Here is a 19,471-nt window from a genome sequence, read left to right as displayed (position 1 = left end):
TACCGTCTTGTCTTGGAAGAGCCCCTTGGTCTTTCTTAAAAATCTTCTAGTCTCCCCTAAGGGGCTGGACCCCCCTTTCCCTTCCCCTATTCAGATGGTATTTAATCCTGACTTCTAAGGCGCTTTGGGAGTTACTCAGTTTCCCCTGAGTCTCTCCCATGTTACATGAGGTATACATGTTCATAAACTTCTGTTTATTCTCGGCTCAGGGGCCTCGGCTAAGAACCTAGAGGGACAGAGGGAGAGTGATTTTTCCTCGCCTGCACTGCTTTCTTCACACGGCCTTCTCCCTGTCCTTTCTCTTGCAAGACTCCAGGCACTGGGTTTAGGGCCTACCCTGAATCCAGGAGGATCTCATCCTGAGAGCCTTACTTAATTCAAGTACAAATCTAATTGTATCTGCAAAGACCCATTTCCAAATAAGGCCGCATTCTCGGGCACCAGGTGTCAGGACTCGGACACATCCTCTGGGGGGGACGCTATTCAATCCGCTACAGCCAGGCATTCGTGGGGTCGACAAGGTCAGAGGGCACGAGGCTCCTGGAAGCAGCTGTTTGCCGGAGAGCTGCTCGCTGACCTCCCAGTCCTGGTGCAGATGAGAAGCTCAGCTAATGTCTGAGCCCTGAGCACAGAGTAAAGGCTTACAGCAAGCCCTTCTCCTCCCTCAGCCGGAAAGCCAGAAAAAAGGAAGAAATAGGCAGAAAGAGGATTAAATCAAAGATATCTGAGCCTTTGAGGCAGAAGCTCACCGAGGTGTGAGCCAGGGCAGGACCTGCCCCTACCTGGGCGAGGAGCAGAGGGGTCAAGTGTAAGCGGACGCCTCAGGACCCCCGGAAGCTCCTGGCAAAACTCATGCTTGTCTTCACCTCTCCTGTGTTCCTGTTGGATGCTTTTCAAACTGAGGGACCCTCCCCGGAGAGCCCAAGCCCCGCCCGCTCTAGCACCCCACCCACCTTGAGTAGCTCCCCTTGACGCACCCTCCAGAGGCTCATTCTCCTTTCTCCATCAAAATGTATCAGGCCCTGGGCTCATCCCTTAGGCCTCTTTTCTCAGCTGTTCGGGTGATGGGGAGCTAATCCTATAAACAAATTCAAACCAACGTGGGAGTTAATGACTGAGCCTGAGCCTGTTGATGACTGCTAACAACAAAATGGGTTGGTTGGTGGGGGGCACTATTTTGCATTTCAGTGGAGAAGAGGCTTTAAGTGGAAGCAAGGAATCCCTAATGGTGGATTGTCAGTGAGGTGACAGGCTAGGCGATGAGACACAGTTTTGCATTGAGAACTTTGTCAGCTATCTGGTCACCCTGTGGTCACGGCTGCTGCCAGGCCACCTCCCCCAGCTGGAGCAGCTCCCTGCCCTGTGTGGTCGGGCCAGAGGCCTTCAGGGACCCTCCACCCCAGAACAGGTCTCATTGGACCCGCATCTGGTCTCATAAACATGCCTTGGGATCTATTTATTACTGTTTCCTCCTATTTTAAGGAGAAAGCAGCTGAGTAGCAGGCCAAGGTCACACAGCAGAGCTGCTTTGATTGAATCCATGAAGCCTTCGCTCTCCTTAGGGCCTTGTTCATTTATCCGCCTTCAGCGCCATGCCCCTCACCCCCACCCCTGAAAGCTAGCCGTTCAGAAGGGCTTGGGTTTGTAAAAGTGCTTGCAAAATGTTTTTTGCATGTGCGTGTAATTTTTTTTTTTAAGATTTTTATTTGAGCGAGAGAATGAGCAAGGCAGGGAAGGGGGGAGGGTGGGGGGGGAGTGGCAGGCAGAGGGAGAAGCAGCCTCTCCACAGCGGAGCAGGGGGCCCCATGTGGGGCTGAATGCCAGGACCCCAGGATCATGACCTGAGCTGAAGGCAGACGCTTAACTGAGTCCCCCAGGCGGCCCTGTGTGCATGTATTTTTAATCTTATTTGAGTGCTTCAGAATTATGGATCTCATTCTCTTTCTTGCTCTTCCTCCTCCGCACTGCTCTGAAGACTCCACGTTTATGGGAACAGCTACCTCCCCGCTGTTGCAGAGTGCCCGTGACCTGCTTCCAGGGCACTGGACCGCCCAGCCCCCCAGGGACGGGTCTCCCTCCTCCCTCTCCGGTCACCACAAGGAATCCACCTGTCCCCTTAGGAGCCTGTGTGAGAGGCTGTCTTGGGGGCCCATGCCAGGCACAGAAACCGTGGACCTCAGGGTAGGCAGAGCCCACATTGGCCTCGGGCCTGCCGCCTCACTCCGCAGAATGGCCACTTCTCATGGACACTACCGTGTGAATTCTCTTCCACCATGTCACACAGGTTCCCTGCCCATGAAACTGTGCATGGTGTCAGGTAAGACTGCCCAGGCTCACGCTGAGTATAGGTTCTGGTGAACCAAAAATGAGGAGAGCGGTGCCTGGGGGTCTCCGTCAGTTAGGCGTCCGACTCTTGGTTTTGGCTCAGCTCATGATCTCAGGGTCATGGGATCAAGCCCTGCACTGGGCTCTCCCCGCTTAGCACAGTCTGCTTGGGGTTCTCGCTCCCTCTGCTCCCCACCCCCGCACTTGTGCTCACTCTCTAAATAATAAATAAATAAATAAAAATCTTTAAAAATGTGAGAAAACTACAGAGTTTCACTGTATAGAAATATTAATCACAGTCATTGACACACGTTACATTTTTGCCACATCACCAGACTGTCCAATAATTGCCACTCTGTGCGGGTGGCTGGATGTCATCTGTTCCCACATCCAGATCTATTCTCCACCCTGCTCTCGGCCCTGAGGCTCATCCGGCTGGGCAGCACCAGCCAGCGCCCTTGATCTCTGGCTTCCGGTTGGGGTGGCCGTTGGGAGGCACTGGCAAGAGACTAGAATGTGGGGGGACCGTGAAGCAGTGTTTTCCCCTGGCTCCTATCTTCCATCAAAACCCGACTCGTTCCCTTTAGGCCTTCTTCGTTTATCTTTTCAGGTGATGGAGGTTCCAATCACCTGATGGCCTTCTTCATCCAGCTGCTGCCCCTGCCCTTCGTCCTCCAGGCCTCGGGGTGGTAACAGCTCCTCTCTCTCTCTGCCCTGGGATCCCCCATCATTTCTTGTTGACTTCCGTAAACTCTACCCGTACACCTTATCTATATGCCTTTCTTGAAGGGAATGTGTTACCGGCTTCCTGCTGGGCCTCTGACTGATGATACAGTGTCTGATATTTTATTTTATTTTATTATTGAGTTTTTAAAGATTTTATTTATTTATTTGACAGAGAGAGACACAGTGAGAGAGGGAACACAAGCAGGGGGAGTGGGAGAGGGAGAAGCAGGCTTCCTGCCGAGCAGGGAGCCCGATGCGGGGCTCGATCCCAGGACCCTGGGATCATGACCTGAGCTGAAGGCAGATGCTTAACCAACTGGGCTACCCAGGCGCCCCCAGTGTCTGATATTTTAAAAGAATACATGAAATGTTGGGTCAGACTGGGTGATAGCAAAGGACAGCTCCACACTCTGAGGATGAGGACAGTGAGCACCTGCTCTCACACGCCTGCCTCAGGGCCCCACTGGAGACGTTGCCTGGGCTGGGGCCCGTCCTCTCGGACACACTCATCTTCCTAGCTTCGTAGCTCACTCTCCCCTTCCCAACAGAGGCCTCAGGCTCAGGGCCATGCTTCACCCCATCCTACCCCAAGCTCCTCTGCACCCCTTCGTCTCCCTGGATTTACCTGCCATCGGTAAATCATCCCCTTGCCTACAGGGTGACTGTCACCAGATGGCAAGCTCTCCAAGCCAGACATGGGGCCCCAGGTTCCTAGGTTCTCAGCGCAGTGCCTGGCTGGGAGCAGACCTGCCGTGTCTGTGGAGTGCTTGCTGGCCCTGGGGGCGGGGGGCGGTTCCTCGAAGCCCTGGGATCCGTTCCGGCCCAATGGAGGCAGTGGCCCACTACCGTGACCTGGGCCCACGGCCTGTCCCATCTTTGGGGAAGGGTCAGTGACAGAAGCTGGAAGATGTGGCTGGGAGATATGGGGGCCAGGGGGCTGACACTTTAATTGCATAATTATTTCCTCAATACTGATGGTGCTGGGGAAGATGAGGCCTGCTGCCTGCAGGATGGATGGTGTGGGGATGGGTGAGTTATATTTTCCCAGATAAAAGCACCAATTGCCTATAAACTCTGATTCTGCCTGATGTAAAGCCACTTTATTGCAAATCCAGAAATTACTACCCGTATAAAAGCACATTATTGTGATGTAAAAATAGATTTTTATATAATTTTTTCATGCCACCACCTTGTAATTCCTCATTTCCAAGCACCCTGAGATTGCACTGAGGTTTATTTTTCTCTTTTAATTGTTTGCCATGGCATGCCAACTTATGATGAGATATTTTCTCTGAGATCAGAGCAGGGCCCAGGCATAAATAACAGCCATCACCTCATGGCAAGCAGGGTTCTGGGGTACCCAAAATGCCACCAAACAACATTATGCTCCAAGTGATGCCACAATTTGGAGTGGGGTGGGGTGGGGTTTCATATGCATTTGAAGCCCTCCAGAAGGCAGGAAACAGGGAGGGGCTCCATCCCCTCCTGCCTGACCAGAGGGAGGGTGCGGTATATCCCCCCACTCTCAGGTGCCCTGCTCGGGTCCCAGCCTGCCAGAATGCAGCCCAGGGAAACCAGAATGCAGCCCAGGGAAACCGGCTCAAGGCTGTGTTTAAGCCCCACCGGCCTGACGCATGTGGCTCATGATTCCTCCTTCCCTCCACATAAAGCTCCTCCTTCAGAACTTTTACCTTTTCCACATCGAGTGAGTCTGTGGCCTGGGTTCCTCCTCAGGGGATTACTTTGGGAGATGAGGGACTGTCCTGTCCTGCAGAAAATCCTGTCCTTCGCCCTACCCACCGCCCCCCGCCCCAATCTCTGAGACTGCCTCCTCTCTGCTGAGGGTGGGGGTGAGTGGGAAGACTCCTGACTCTCCTGAGCCTGTCCTTGCTTGCCAGGGGCAGAGGAGGTCACTGCCCTGTCCCTACAGCTGCGATGCTGGGTGCTGGGAGCACAGCTTCTCCCCCACCCCTCCCCAGGGGGACCCTTGGCAGCCATTCACTCCCTCCTGGCCTCGACCTGGGGCCTCCTTTCCCACTCCTGGGTCCCCAGGTTGCACTGCCACCTAAAAGCTGTAGGACAGCATCTCCCGGTAGGCAGCTGGTGGGGCCGGGGGGTGGGGGAGCACCTCCGTGTTTCAGGGTGCTTCTCCATGGGCAGAATTGCACAGGTCTAGTGATGAATGAATAAATGAGTGCACATTAGATCGGCGGCTCTCAAACTTTGGTGTGCATCACAGTCACCTGCTGGGCTCCACAGTGTTCTGTTCTGGTAAGTCTGAGGTGGGGCCTGAGAGTTTGCATCTTTAACAAGTTCCCAAAGGATGCCGATGCTGCTGATCCGGGAACCGTATTTTTAGAACCGCTCGGATTATTTGTGTCTCTGTTACCCTGATGAGTGGGAGGGATTATTGACAGTAGGGAGTCGGGAGATGGGGGAAAATTGGGTGCCTGCATCACAGTTCCTGGGACGGGAATGGAGAAGGTGGGGCGGGTGGGGGGCGGAGCGGGGGGAGGGAAGAGCGAGAAAGCAAGGCCTATTTTAGAAAGTGCCCAGAGACCTCAGGGAAAGGGCCTGGTAGAGGAACCAGAAGACGGTGGGTTTCTCTGGGGCTGGGGTCGAGGGCCCCCTGGCCGCCCCAGAAAGTGGCGGCTGCTGCCTGGGCCTCCGGGGCCTGGGCGTCTGGAGCGGCCGGCCGGGGGCGGGAGCAGCGGAAGGGCCAGGCCACCCGCACCGCGCCGGGTGGCTCCGAGCGGCCGCCGCGCTCGGTTGCACGGGTCGAGCCCCACTGCGCGGGGCCAGCATCCAGGCAGCGCCCGGCGGGGAGGCTCGAGGCCGCGGCAGCCCCCGCCCCCCGCCCCGCCGCCCTCTTCCCCTGCCCGCCCCCCGCGCCCCCAGCCCGAGGGCGTCGGCGAGGGCGAAGCGTGCAGGCGGGCCTAGGGCGCCCCGCGCCCCCCGAGCTCCGGGGGGGTGGGGTGGGGAAAAACCAGCCACCGTCTGCGGCGGGGGAGCTGGGGACAGCGGGGAGGAGGCGGTGGGCCGGGGGCGCCGATGCAGGGAGCCAGACCCCGGGTCCCCCACCCGACCCTGTTCCTAGCTAGTTCTGCGACTGGGGCCAAGTCGCTTCCTCTTCTCGGTTCTGTTTCTTCATCTGTAAAATGGGGGGACGATGGTTTCCGGTTCTGAGGCTCTAGGGAATTGTGCTGTGGAGGGCACAGAGGAGCTCCTGCAAAACCAGCCCAGGGATCGATCCCCTGACCTTTGCTCGCAAGCCAGCAGCGGGTGTCCTCGGAAGAACGGCCATGCCTGGCCTCCCTCCTTGGCTGCTGACCACAACAGCGCGTGGACGGCCGGCCCTCGGTGGCCTCCCGCGGCCCTCCTCCAAGTCTAGTCTCCCGACCGCCTCGTCTTGTCCTCTAGGGGGCGCTGTTTCCCGAGTATGGGCGTGGTCGCCGGAGTTGGAGTCCCACCTCGGTCTGCGACCTTGGACCGGGGTACGACCTTGGACCACAGGAACGTGGCTGTGGGAAGCAGGCATGTGATGTGCTTGGCACAGAGTCTGGCACAAGGGAGGAGGGCCATGTTTAAGGCCATTTGGATGAGAGCCTGACTAGCCCTAAACTTTGCCAGGTGCTGCCCTGCCCGCTTCAGCACAGTGGACCTGGGTTTAGAAATTTCCACAAGGACCTAGGAAATCAACCTGGAACAAGAGGGCTTAAGGATTTCTCTTTTTCCAACAAAGTAAAGGGTGGCCACAGGTTCCCTGGCTGACCTGTTCCGATGGAGTCCTGCCTGGCCTGGTGGGAAGGTAAGGGGTGGTGGCAGGATGTGGAATCCTGGGCGCTCCAGCCTGTTCCCCATTCTCTCTCTGGGCCTGGTTCATGCAATACCCTCTGCCTGGGCTGAGCTTTAGTCATTCATTCATTCATTCATTCATTCATTCATTCATTCATTCAGAAACCACTTACTGAATACATGCTGACAAATACTGTGCCCAGGATGGGGATACATAGATGAATAACACCTGGCCTATATTCTGGAGGTAAGATGGGGGCAAAAAGTTCTTCTCTCATAGGGCTACCCATTAGCGCTTAGCCCAGCCCACAGCAATTGTTAGCTGCTGCTGACATCATGATCCGAACGGGAGCTTGTAGTCTCGAGACCCTATGCTCCGTCAGGTGTGTCAGCTGGCTCTCAGTGTTGCTGTAGGTACTCCTAGAGGAAAGAGTTAGCAGCCCGGAGAGCCGAGTCAGGATCCGGTCCCTTCCTGCAGATTTCTGGCTCTATATAGCATGAATCGTCTTCTCTCCTGGTCTCCAAACTCAGGCCTTGGTCCACCTCCTAGCACCCTCTCTGGGGGCCAGGCAGCTTCTCTACCTCCCTCCCCCTGGTAGGCTCTGAAAAGAGTGGGGAGGCCTTGCTTCTACTGCCTGAGCACCTTCGGGGAGCTTGTTAGAGATGCAGACTCTTAGCCTTGCCCCCGGCCTACTGGATCTGAACCTACATTTTAACAAGACTCCCAGATGAGTTATACGCATGTTAAAGTCTGAGACGCACTCTTCCAGGGCCTACTGGCCTGAAAGTCCTACCTTCAGCGGAGGAAAACGGAGGGCTGGTCTTCAGGAAATGCCCCCAGCCCAAGGCGCTCAGATACTTCCAGGATCAGGGCCTCAACTCTCCCTGCTGTTGGAGATACCCCCCACCCCCCGTCTCTGCCTTTAGGCCCCTCTCCCTTCCCAGGAAAATGAGTCCTGCTAAAGTTGACCGGATTCAAGTATCTGCAGATGACGCCCACTGACAGGGCTCAGCTGTGGGTCTTCTGTGCCCAGCAGAGAGTAGGTGCTGAGCTCATGTTTATGAAACTGCAACCCATTCTTTGCATTGGAACACAGTTCAGTAATCGGGTAAGAACCGACTAGGTGGGGCACTGACTGCCTCACGAGTTTCTGGTCCTCTCTTCAGGCGGAAGCCAATGTGCCTGTCAGGGATGTGAAGGAAGTGACCCCTGCTTGGATGGGTCTGAACCCCCTTCCCATAAAGCAGCAGGAGCAAATATATGGGACACACATCCCTCTTTCCCACTCTCTTGGTAGACATCAGTCATTGATTACAGCTGACTTTCTGGCATGACCTTGGAATCCTTCTCTCCATAGCACCCCAGGGAGTCACTATCAATCGACCTCATGGGACTACTGGAGATCTTTGCCTCAGGTCTTCCCCTGGGAGCTGCCCTCTACAGATCAGGCAAGATGAGACAGGAGGCCGGCCCGTTCCTAGCGATGCCAACTGCTCCCACCCTCCCACTGAAGGCCCCCCGGGTGGGTGTGCTGCTGCCCCTTGGGGTCTGCCCTCCCCAGATGAAGTCTAGCCTCAGACCTGTCTTGCCTCCACAGGCCTCTCTCCCTAGGGAGCTAGGAGACCACATGACTGGCCACCATGGTGGGCCTCCAGAAGGCTTCCGATGCTCTCACACCGTTTACGGCTTGGGATCAGGCACTGACCTCTCCTGCTACCCTGTCAAATGGGAAGGCCCCCACCAGGCATGCACTGTGGTGTCCCGGAGTGTGCCCCTCTGACCCCAGGGTTTTGGTGGACATGAGGGCGGTCTAGGAAGCGCCCCCACGTAGGTGTTCCCATTTCCCCCCTGGCATGGTGACCTCCAGCGCTGGGATTCCTGCCGTGGGTCAGAGGAGCGCTGCTCCGTATCTGGTGGCTGCAGCACCCTGCTCCCCTCGCGCCGCCCTTGCCCCCGACCCCACTCTGTGGCCCCCACCCCTCAGGCGGCAGCACGCTCGCCCATGTCAGCGGGGAGGAGTCGTTTTCTGCGGCACGTTCTCAGGTCTGCCAGTCAGATTGGCTGCTGAGGCACCTACGCACACGGCCAACCCCTACCAAGCTCTTTCCCTTCCGCGCACGAGGTGCAGAGCCCAGCTCGGAGGGAAGGTGTCGGTGCGGAGCTTTGGGCTGGTTGTGGTCTCCCGCACGCCAGCGGCGGCCGGGCCGGCGCCCGCACCAGTCCGCGCAGTCAGGCCTCCGCGGGCTTTCCGGCTGCGTCTTCAGCGCGTCCCAGGCGCTCAGGGCCCGTGGGCGGACTCCCGCCCCCAGCACTCTGCAGCCGGACCCCACTGGGCACACGGGGATTCGGCCCCGGGCCCTGGGCTCCCATCTGGTCCGAACCCCACAGCGCTGTCCCGACGGGAGGCGGCCTCTAGGCCTCTGGGTTTGCTCGCTCGTTCCCGTCACCGAGACGGTTCCGGGCTCCCCCGACTCCCAGCTGTGTCGGGTGCTGGGCCCCCCCAGGCGCAGGGGGCCGCCTGCCCCGCCTCCTCCCCGAGCCGCACCGGCAGCTGCTGAGCCCCGGCTCGGCGCTGGGCCGCGCACGACGGCCTTACAAGTACCTCACTGAGTTCTGGCATCACCTGCAGGTGTGTGTGGGGGTGTGCTCCACGAGCCTGAGGCGGGCGAGGGCAGCCTCCGCCCTTAGAGCCGAGGCCGCGAGCGCCGCGCTGTTCGGACTCGTGGACGCGAATCTCAGTTCCACATTCTCTACCAGCACCAACGCCTCCTGCTAATGACTAATCCGGGGGACATCTATCTAGCGACTCAGCCTTCGAATGCCGCCTGAGGCTCCGCAAGAAATTCTCTGAGTCCCGAACTCTGAGCCGGGCGCTGCAGGGCAGTCTGGGAGAGCACTGCCTGCCAGGGCAGCTGCCTGCAGTGGCTGGGCGGGGGAGGCTGCCGGGCTGGGGGGATGCCGCACCGCCTGCCCCATCCACACCACTGCCTCCTGGAAAGCCTGAGGCCCAGACGCTGCTGCCCACGGCCAGCTGTGCGTTGGAACAAGAACACCTTCCCGAGTCCAACGGAGGCACCGTGGAGATGAACTGTGGCTTTGGCTTCTCCTACTTCCACGCAGACAACTGGGAACGTGAAATGTTCAGGCCTCTGTCCCCGGGCCGCACTCACCTGGCCTGAAGCAGCACCTGGGCGGCTGCAGAAGGGCACCGGACACCTGCCCCAGAGTAGAGGGCGAGCTGGCGTCCTCGGCCCGGGCACCCACATCACTCCTACAGATTGGGGCCGCCTGCTCACTGAACCGCATCAATGTCACCCACTCTCAGGGCACGGAATGACTCCATCGAGCTGGGATGATGGATCTGTGTTGCCAGGGTGTCAGCAGCCAACGCCCTCAGGCAGCAGGGACAGGGACTGTGGCGGCCTGCTGGCCTTGTCCAAGGTCCGGAGGCGGCCGTGATGGAGCTGGGAGGCCCCCATCCTGCCCGGTGTGGGGTTCAGTCCCAGGTTTAGATGCTCCCACATAAGTCCCTAGAGACTGTGACACCCTCACTTTCCCAGGACTGTTTTTGGAAAAAACGTCTTTTGAAAGACCCTGGCACCAAGAACAGCCAAAACTAGGGTGACATAGTTCTGTCATTTTGGGGGGTGGGTGGGGAGGGGCCATCAAGGAGCCTTCTGGGGTGTTGACGTTTTACTTTGATCTGAGTGGTTGCATGGAGGTTATGAACATCCATAAGCTTTATACTAAAGATTTGTGTACCTTAAAGTTACACATTAACTTGAGAAGGGATCTGGGAACCCCGAAGTATCTTATGCAGGCCTTCCCCACCCACACTGGCTGCTTTTCCCCAAAGGGGTGGTGGGCCCTCAGGTGGTCAGCAGCCAGGGCTGGCGAGATCAGGCCTGAGCTTTGGTCTTGAGCAGTGTGTAGCCGCACACTCCACTGGAGCCCAGGCAGGCAGTCTTATTAAGAGTTCCATGGGCTAGCAGAGGGCTTTGCTCAGTGTGCCCCCTCCACCAGACCGGTTCTTCATTTGGCAAAACCTGTTGAGTCACCTTGTCATTGGAAAACCTCCCATAACTTTCCTTGGTAGACTGAAGTGCTCCTATTTGAGATTTCTCTAACCCTAACTCCTAGGAAAAGATGTTTCTCTCCTTTGAGCTCCCACACCACCTTATTAGTAATGTAACAAACATCTATTGACCCACCTCCCAGACTGAGAGCTAGAATATTCCTAGTAACTTAGGTTCCCTGACATCCTTCCTTATCCCACCTGGAGAGGACCACTATCCAGATTTTGGTGTTTATCATCCTTCTGCCTTTTGGTTTTGCACTTTAGTACATATTTCAAAGGTGTCCATGTGTCCCAGTTTGTTCAAAAAAGCACCAGTTTATGTTTGTGGCCTAAATATACAGATTTAAATGTCCCTTTACTCTCTCAAACACATCCCAGAAGTTAAAGGATCAGTCAGTAGATATGTGAGCAGTGTATTATTTGGTTTCGAATTTTAGAAAATGGCACATAGGATATGAAGTCATCTGAGATGTCCTTGTTTCTAAGATTTATCCGTGTTATTCTGTGCGGCCACGATTCACTTTCATTGAATCCGACTTCCTTGTGTGGATATACCTTGCAGTGTCTGGGGTGCCCAGTTGTGTGTTAGTAGGAACTTAACTCCAGTGACCGTTCTTGCACATGACTCCTGGAGGGGGCGGTTCTCACATGTGCATGTAGCCCTTGGCCGCACAGGTAGGAGGGAACTGCTGGACCCTGGGGCAGGCACGCTGCCAACTTGACAAGCTAATGCCACTGCATGTGGACATTTTTACGGATACATTTTACCTGTATCACTAAACTGGGTTTTCCCATCACCAATATCTGCTGTCCTCAGTAGACTATAGGCCCAGGACCTGAGGGCTGATTCCTCTCTCTCACTTAGAACAGTCCCTGGAGCTAGGAGGGAGGCGCTTGGTAATGCCCGGCAGTGGGCTCAGGGCAGACTCCTTCCTTGTGTGACAACAACTTGAGGATGTTGCTGCTGGTGCCGTGGCATTCTGTACGTGCCAGGCCCTGCAATGGCTTCGCAGGGGGCAAGGCTGTGAGTATTCTGCTTGCTGGACGGGTCGCCTCCCTGCACCCAGGCAAGGGCACCCTGGCTTCCTTTCACTGAACTAAGTCCTCAGCTCGTCCCTCAGGTCCCTGGGGGCCAGGCCCACCAAGACGGACACCCACCAAGGTGAGAGCCATGATGCAGAGAACATAGGCCAGGGACCAGTTTTCTATTCTTGGCTCTGCCATAAATAAGCTGGATGACCTTGGGCAAGTCACTTTGTCTCCTTCCTTCCCTGATAAAATGAGTTTGGACAGTGATAGCTAATTCTTGAACTTGAGAACTCATCAGGATCACCAGGGAAACTTGTTTAGAGTGCAGAGTCCCAGGCCCTGGACCACAGGAATTGAGGGAGGGGTTCTGGAATGGGAAGTGATACATGCAGATTTGCCTGATAATGAATAAAAAATTGGAAATGCTCACTGATGGTGAAAAAATTGGTACACAGGGAGTTCTAATAAGCACTCCGAACCCTCAGCTGTTACCTACAGGCAACCACTTTTCATCATCTGTTCTAGATTTTCTGGTGGTTACCATTATTGCTACACAACAGGCCAGTTCTTGTTTTACCAATCCCATAAACATTACCCATTGTCCTCCTGCTGTGATGGATGGTTCAGTCACACCCCCACCCCCACTCCCAGGGGGGTCCTGGCCCTTTTTGGAAGCTGCATTTTAACGAGCACCTCGGGTGATTCTTAGCTAGCTGGTCTACCAGCAACACTTAGAGAGGAACAGGCCTAGAGAGGCTTCCGGTAGACACCGAAGTTCCCTCAGACCATCTCTTAAGCCCCTGGTTCGTCTGCTTGGCTTCTAGAACTTGCTGACAGACCCTTTCCCTATCTCTGGGAGCTCTGAAAGGCTGGGCAGGGGAGCCACGCTGGCAACCACACCACTCCATGTTGGTAATGGGTGGAACTACCCTGCCCTGTCATCTTGCTACCCTAGCTCATCGAGTGTCACCTCCTGTCCTCCAGTTGCATAATTAGAATGAGCAGATTTCTCCTTTAGGGACTGGGCAGAGCTCTGGCTCTAGCGGCTTGTTGAGATTCTGACTTCTTCATAACCAAGAAGTGGTGTATTCAGACAACAGTCCATACAGAAAACAGGCATACACCAAAACTAAGCTACCAAGGACAGAGCCCACAGACATACTTAGCGGGAGAAGGCAGGCAGGGAAGAATGCATCCTGCAGATCTCCACCTATGTAAAACTTAAAACCAGGCAAAACTGAAAAACAAAAACATAACAAAACAGAACCCATCTACCAGGATAAAGGTCAATGGAGGGGTCACCTTCGAGGGGGACAGTGACTGAGCAGCAAGCCTGAGGGGCTGGTGATGTTCTATTTTTTGACTTGTGTGTGTACACGGGTATGTTCACATTGTGAACACCTGAGCTATATCCTCGTAATTCGTGCGCTTTTCTGAATGTGTACTTCCTTACAAGTGTTCCCAATCAAAAGAGAAGGAAGAAAAACCAAGCAGCTCTCTTTCTTCCTGCTTAAACAAGCCCTTCCCCAGGATGGGCCCAGGCAGGCAAGGGAAGCCGGAGATGGGGCTCTCATCTGCGAGGCTGGGCCTGGGTTGGGGGAGGAAGGCTGGCATCCAGAGCGTTGATCCTGCCACTCACGGAGTGTTTCAGAGCTCCAGCCTGGAGCCCCACAGAGCAGAGCAGCCTGCTGGGTCAAGGAAGTGGCTGGAAATGAGGCCCAAGCATATTCCCTGGGAAGGATGACAAGATACTAGCCAACCAAGACTCATATGCTTTCTTCCCCACCTGCTAGCAGCCCAAGCTGTCCGGGGGGAGGGTGGCGGATGGGACCCCAGCCCGCTAGCCAACCCAGTGTAAATCTTATTATACTCCTACGCATCTGAAGGACGTTAATTATTAAAACACATGCCACCCAGGGTAGTGCACTGTAATTAGGTTCAAATTAAATTAGCATCCTCTTGTAATTAGGACATCAATAACCACTCTTGAGGCACCAGCTCCCCAGCCCCTCCCCGATGCTTCCTAACATGGGCTAATGCAAGAAAAGGGGTCCACTGGCTCTCCCTGGGATGCAGAAATAATCAAAACCATAAATAAAGTAGAGGCAGTTGCACAAACCCTTCCCTCCACCCCCGAGTCCCCACTGCCCACCACCTTCCCTACTGGTCCTGCTCGCTGGCAGGGAGAAGGTAGACGAGGGTCACCAGGGACGGTCTTGGGTGGCGCTACTTTCCCTGGTGGCTAGCCCAAACCCTGGGCTCTGATGCATCAGTCCGCAGACACTGGAAAACTTCCAGAGCCTGTCCAGAGCTTAGCAATGCTGCTTTCCTGCCACCTGTCAGCTCTTGACTCTGACCTCCTCTATGACACCTTCCCAGTCCCTGGGCCGGGGCCTCAGCTGCTTGTCCTGGCGCACTGCCCACCGCCGTGGCTCGTTACGGAGCTTTCAGCATCTGCTGACGGCTTCAACCTGGCCTGCACGGCCCCTGAGAGCCCATGGAGACAGCCTTGCCGCCCACTGACCCAGTTCTGCCTGAGTCTTAATCGGTGCTTGGTGGCTGGATGATCGGTGCTCAAGAGGTTTTGGGGTTCAAGTGGAAAGGTGGATGGGTGAACATGTTTCCTAACTCCAGTGGGGGAAGGAACTCCAGAGAGGCTTTTGGTGCTCCTGGTGCAAGTGCTCGTGTTGACTGTTCTCAACTACGGACAAAAGGCAAAGCCTCCGATGCACCCACACGCTGAGTGCTCCCTGAAAGTCTGCATCCTATGTGCCTGGCTCGTGTCACCCCAGTCCCAGCGCTGCCCACGACAGACCCCAGGACCTCAACAGACGTGACGGGGAGGAACTAAGGGGAAGTGGCGGCAGCAGCCTCCAGCCCCGGGAATGGTCTGGTCTGGGTTGAAACCAGCACGGGAAGAGAAAGAAAAGAAGTAGGAAGGTTCGGGCATCATTTCAATTGCAGAGCCACGGAGGGCTTATCCTTGGGCGCAGATGTAACCAAGGTAACTGTGGAGACTGCGAGCCGATTTCAGACCCTCTTGTGAGACAGCGGGCTGGCATCTTGCCCCTCTGCCTGTTGCGCTCACAGGGAGTACATGCGAACCTGCCTCTTAACCCCACCAGGAGGTAGAGAAACGGGTGAGGCGACCATTCTCTTCTCCATGACTAGCCTCCACCATGCATGACAAGAAAACGTGAGACCACCGGGAGTGGGCTTGCCTGCCGGGGGCAGGACAGTTTCTCTAGGAGTGAGACAGACGGGGACCTTCACACTCCTGCGGACTTCTTGGGCCCCATCAGGGGCTGTACGAAGTCATGACAAACATAGTTTTCTGGACCATAAAGGGTCTGATTCGAGGACCGTAAGCTCTCGGTCTGGCTAACCCAGAGGGATTCCCGGGCAGGTAGAAACGGGAGTCCTTGAGAGGAAGGGAGCACACAGATTTTTGGAGCAGTACAGACACCACTGCCCCACTCAGCTCTCCCCTTAGCTAGAGTGCACCCCGAGTTCAGGAAGCACATATCCTTTTTCCTAAAGACAGGTTCTCGGTAGAATCCCATGTGAACTCTGGGCCTCACCAAGTGGGTGTAGGAGAATTGCCAGGAACCAGAATTTTCTGGGGCCTAGGACCTTGGTTTAGGGATGAGAGCTGGCCAGCCAGGCCCCACCACCTCCCGCCTTTCCCCAAGGTCAAAGGACTGATCTTATATGGCGGTTTGGAGCACCACCCCAGATTGGAAATGGGGGGTTGAATGTGGGGCCGCAGTAAGGTGTGCCATGTTTCACAGGAGTATGTGCCTAGGAAGGGCAGGGCTGCACAGATAAGGCTGCGGGGCTGAGGAGAACAGGCAGATCCCCTGACACCGTGGTGACCTCGCCATCACACACCTACTCTCTCTCCCTGGCATTCCCCCAGTAGCACAACAGCTTCCTCACTTCCACGACAATGGCTGCTCTTGAGCCTTCCCCTCCTCCAGGAGCTCTGGGGTTTCTGAGCTCTGTGGCCAGCTCTACCTCGAGGACCTGGGGGATACCTCATTAAGTCAGACAGAGCAGGAGCTAACCCGGAGAGACAGGGTCTCCTTGGCGAGCAGCCGTGACCCCTCTTGAACCCACCCTTGTCCTCCAGCCCCATTTCCCAACGAACACACACTGTGGAGGGAGCGGGGCAGGCACTGAGGCCCCCATCCTTAACCCATGTTGTGTCAGTTTTATCTGGTGTTAATCTTTACTCCAGCCACAGCAGGAGAGGGAAAGTTCCCTCTGGCCCCCTGCTGGGGCTCCGGCAGAACTTGGCAAAGGACAGTACCAGCGACTCTCCGCAGGGGCCTGGTGAGACCGAGCCCAGCCTTCCATGTGTGGCCAGTCCTGGGCAACTGCTTGCCGAGCTGCTCGAAATCTCCAAGGTCCTGGAGGGCGGCCATGAGCAGTGGGGGGTCTGGACTGATGAGTCAGAAGATCTCCAGCCTTCTGCCTGACGGCCACGGTGCCATCATGCCTCCCAGGGCCCAGGAGTTGCCTGCGACTCTGAAGAACTGCCCTGCTTTCCTGACTGGCTAGGTTTCTAGGGCTGAGGCCAGGTATGCAGATGACTGTGTTGAGGGTCATCCAAGTGCCCAAGTCTCCTCCTGCTGGGGCTGTCGAGATCCCACACTCTGGACTCCACCATGACCAATAAGGGCTGCAGACAGCAGATACTATTTTATTGGGCCTCGAAAGCTTTAAATACAGAAACGGAGAGGGCTGGCAGGGGCAGGTGTAGACACGCTGGCATCTGAGAAAGGACGCATCAGAGGAATCACATAATCAACAGCTGGACAGAGAGCTGGGAAGAAGGGCAATCTGGGATAGAAGTGGGGTGCCAACTGGCAGCTGGCCTTGGGTGTCAGGATCATGCCCTACGTTAGGACAAAGTCTTTCATGTTTCTTCCTGATTTGAGGACAACTTTAAAGAAAAACCAAACCCCCAAATAAAAACACACTATCAGCTGGAAGAGACTGTGGACGGCAGTGCCTGTCATCGCAGAAGACAGTGACCTGCTCCTGAAAGCCTCGGGCTCCCCCACCCCACCTGTGCCCAGATGCCGCCCCACAAGACATTTCCATACACTGAAGCAAAGCTGGACCCAATCTACACCCCTGATCTGGGGTCTGGAGCTGAAAACACCCTCCCTGCAGAGGAGGAGGTACTGGTGTGAGCGGGGCTGGGGGCCAGACCCGCTTCCCTCCTTAGCGGCTGTAGCCAAACTCATCAGCGTCATCAGCCCGGAAGTCTCCATAGCGCCACAGGTTCAGCTGTGAGAAGGCAGAAAATGACCGTGAGGGAGGTGGGACCTGCTGGGACCCCGGGACTAATAAGCCCTCTTTTTAAGCGTCCCCTGGAATCCTTGAGGTACAAACTCACCCTGGCACTCTTGGCTGACTCCTGGGCATTCAGGTACTCTGTGATCTGGAGGGACAAGGGAAGAATGGGAGGTCACAAAGGGGTTATTTGCAACTGAGCAGCCGGAATGACCCTGGAGACTGCCCGGGTCTGGTCTGCATCACGCCCTTGCTTAGCGGATGACCAGCTCCCGCAGAGTGAAATCCCAAGTGCGTTGTCTCACTGGCCTCCTTGCTGTTCCTTGACTCTCTGTGCTGGCTGTTCCATCTGCCTGAAACGCTCTTCCCCTCAGGTCCACCTGGCCACCTGTCCTGCTCCTTCAGGTCTTCGATAAAGCATCACCAACTCAATGAAGCCTCAAATGACCCCATTTAAAATGCCAATCACCCCTCCCCCACACTCTTGATTCCCCTGATTTCTATTTTCTCTTTTTCTGTTGCATTTATCTATCAGTCAATTTCACTGATTTAGTACATATGTTTTTGTCAACTCATGCTTGACTGTAAGCTCCATAGGGCAGAAATGTTGTCTCTTGTTCACGGAAATATGTAGGCCCTCAATAAATGCTTGCTGAAAGAATGAATCAAAGAATGAATGAACACTTGTAGGGTGTTTATCTCAGATACTGGGCAAAGGAATATTCTAGACACCGGAGACATTACAGGTAGCTTCAAGGAGAGACAGTGAGATCTCATGCATCTACAGGGAAACTTACGATAGCTCCCAGCGCAATCTCAAGCACTGGGGGTCTCTAGTGAGAGGACTAGGGGTGTCACGCCTCTCCTGTCCAGAGGAGACAGAGTAGCAATTCACACTGGGGTCTTGTTCCAAATGAATCACCACCCTGCACAACCAGTGCCACAGACCCAGAGACCGCAAGAGAGAGGGGTCTGGGACAAGGCGAAGCGACGGGCACAATGGAGAGAGAACGGGGCTTTCAGCACTGCCGCTCTCACCTCTCCTCTCAGAGGGAGCGTGGGGAGGAGCGGGGTGCTGCACGGACACAGGCTTCCCACCAGCCTGTCCTGAGGGCGAGGTGCCCGTCCCAGCTCCCAACGCTCAGTAAGGAAGACAGTGCAGGTGGTCCCCACGTATCGGCTGCAGGCCCCTCACGGTCCGGCCCGTGAAGCAGCGAAGCCCGCGGCACCCTCCTCGTCTCACGATGGGGAGACTCAGGCCCCACCCAGCTCCACATGCCGGGGGCTTTTCAGACAGGCTGGAGGGGCAGTCCTTAGGCCCCGTCCCAGCCGAGTCTGGCTCCGGGGGACACTGCCTGCCAGTGGCTGGCTCCAGATTTGGGAATTGCACGTTAGAGAGAAGGAAGTGATAAAGGGGGGGAAGATGCAGCGACAGGCTGTGGCCCTCTCCAGCCTGCCACCTGGGGGCACCGCAAAGGGACACCTCCCACTCTAGCTTATAGCTGCATTCTCAGCCAAGCCTGCAGCCAACTAATTTGGGATGTAATTAGCTTTTTTTTTTTTTTAAACCCCAACAAACCCAAATCCGTTATCTTTTTCCAGCAGGAACAGCAAGACGGAGGGTTCCCTGCTCCATCACCGGCTCTTGGTGCAGCCCCGGCCCCCTCTGCGGTGGCGGGGGGTGGGGTGGGGGGGAGACGCTAGCAGCCTGCCCCCACATCACGTACCACTTTCTGGAACTGTTTCTCCTTGCGCACTTCCACCATGACCAGTCCCTCCTTCACCAAGCCCAGTCCCACATCCCCCTTGGAGTCGGCAAACTGCAGGGTGACGTGGGGACAGCCAGCGCTCAGGTGCTCCACGTTGAGCAGGCACTGAGTGTTCTGGATATCCCGCACCACGCTGTCCACGGCGTCTGTCCGAGCATCCTCCTGGAGCAGAGACATGTGCAGGTTAGTGGGAGAGGGAAGTGCGAGCTTTAAAGACAGCCACCTGGGCCCCAGGTCCTGTTCATGGGCTTCCAAGCAAGTGTCCAGCAGGTGCCAGCATCTCATTTCCTGCTCACATCCTAACGAGGAAGGAAACAGCGTCTGGACAGGAAGTGCCCCCTCTCCCTGTCCTGTCCCTCCCCGCCAAGCCTATCTGCATACATCCCAACCTTGTCGCCCACCCGCCTTGTGTTTCTGAGAAAAAGTGGTTTTTGTCCATCCAAA

General features: G+C 56.0%; 1 protein-coding gene across 1 annotated transcript in view; it reads right to left on the bottom strand.

The window, feature by feature from the left end:
* Positions 1-16,635: 16,635 nt before the first annotated feature.
* The window catches only part of SND1 (staphylococcal nuclease and tudor domain containing 1), a 394,531-nt gene continuing 391,695 nt past the window's right edge, over positions 16,636-19,471 (bottom strand). The window contains exons 24-26 of the mRNA XM_044920011.1: positions 18,986-19,189; positions 17,362-17,406; positions 16,636-17,252 (exon numbers count right to left, since the gene is read on the bottom strand). Coding sequence (XP_044775946.1) covers positions 17,187-17,252; positions 17,362-17,406; positions 18,986-19,189 — 315 coding nt within the window. The 3' untranslated portion in view covers positions 16,636-17,186. The remainder of the gene's footprint in view (positions 17,253-17,361; positions 17,407-18,985; positions 19,190-19,471) is intronic.

The sequence above is a fragment of the Neomonachus schauinslandi genome, chromosome 12 (genome assembly GCF_002201575.2).
Source record: "Neomonachus schauinslandi chromosome 12, ASM220157v2, whole genome shotgun sequence".
Taxonomy (NCBI): Eukaryota; Metazoa; Chordata; class Mammalia; order Carnivora; family Phocidae; genus Neomonachus; species Neomonachus schauinslandi.
Note: the sequence above shows the minus strand (reverse complement) of the source record. Positions and strands in the feature narration are given on the sequence as shown.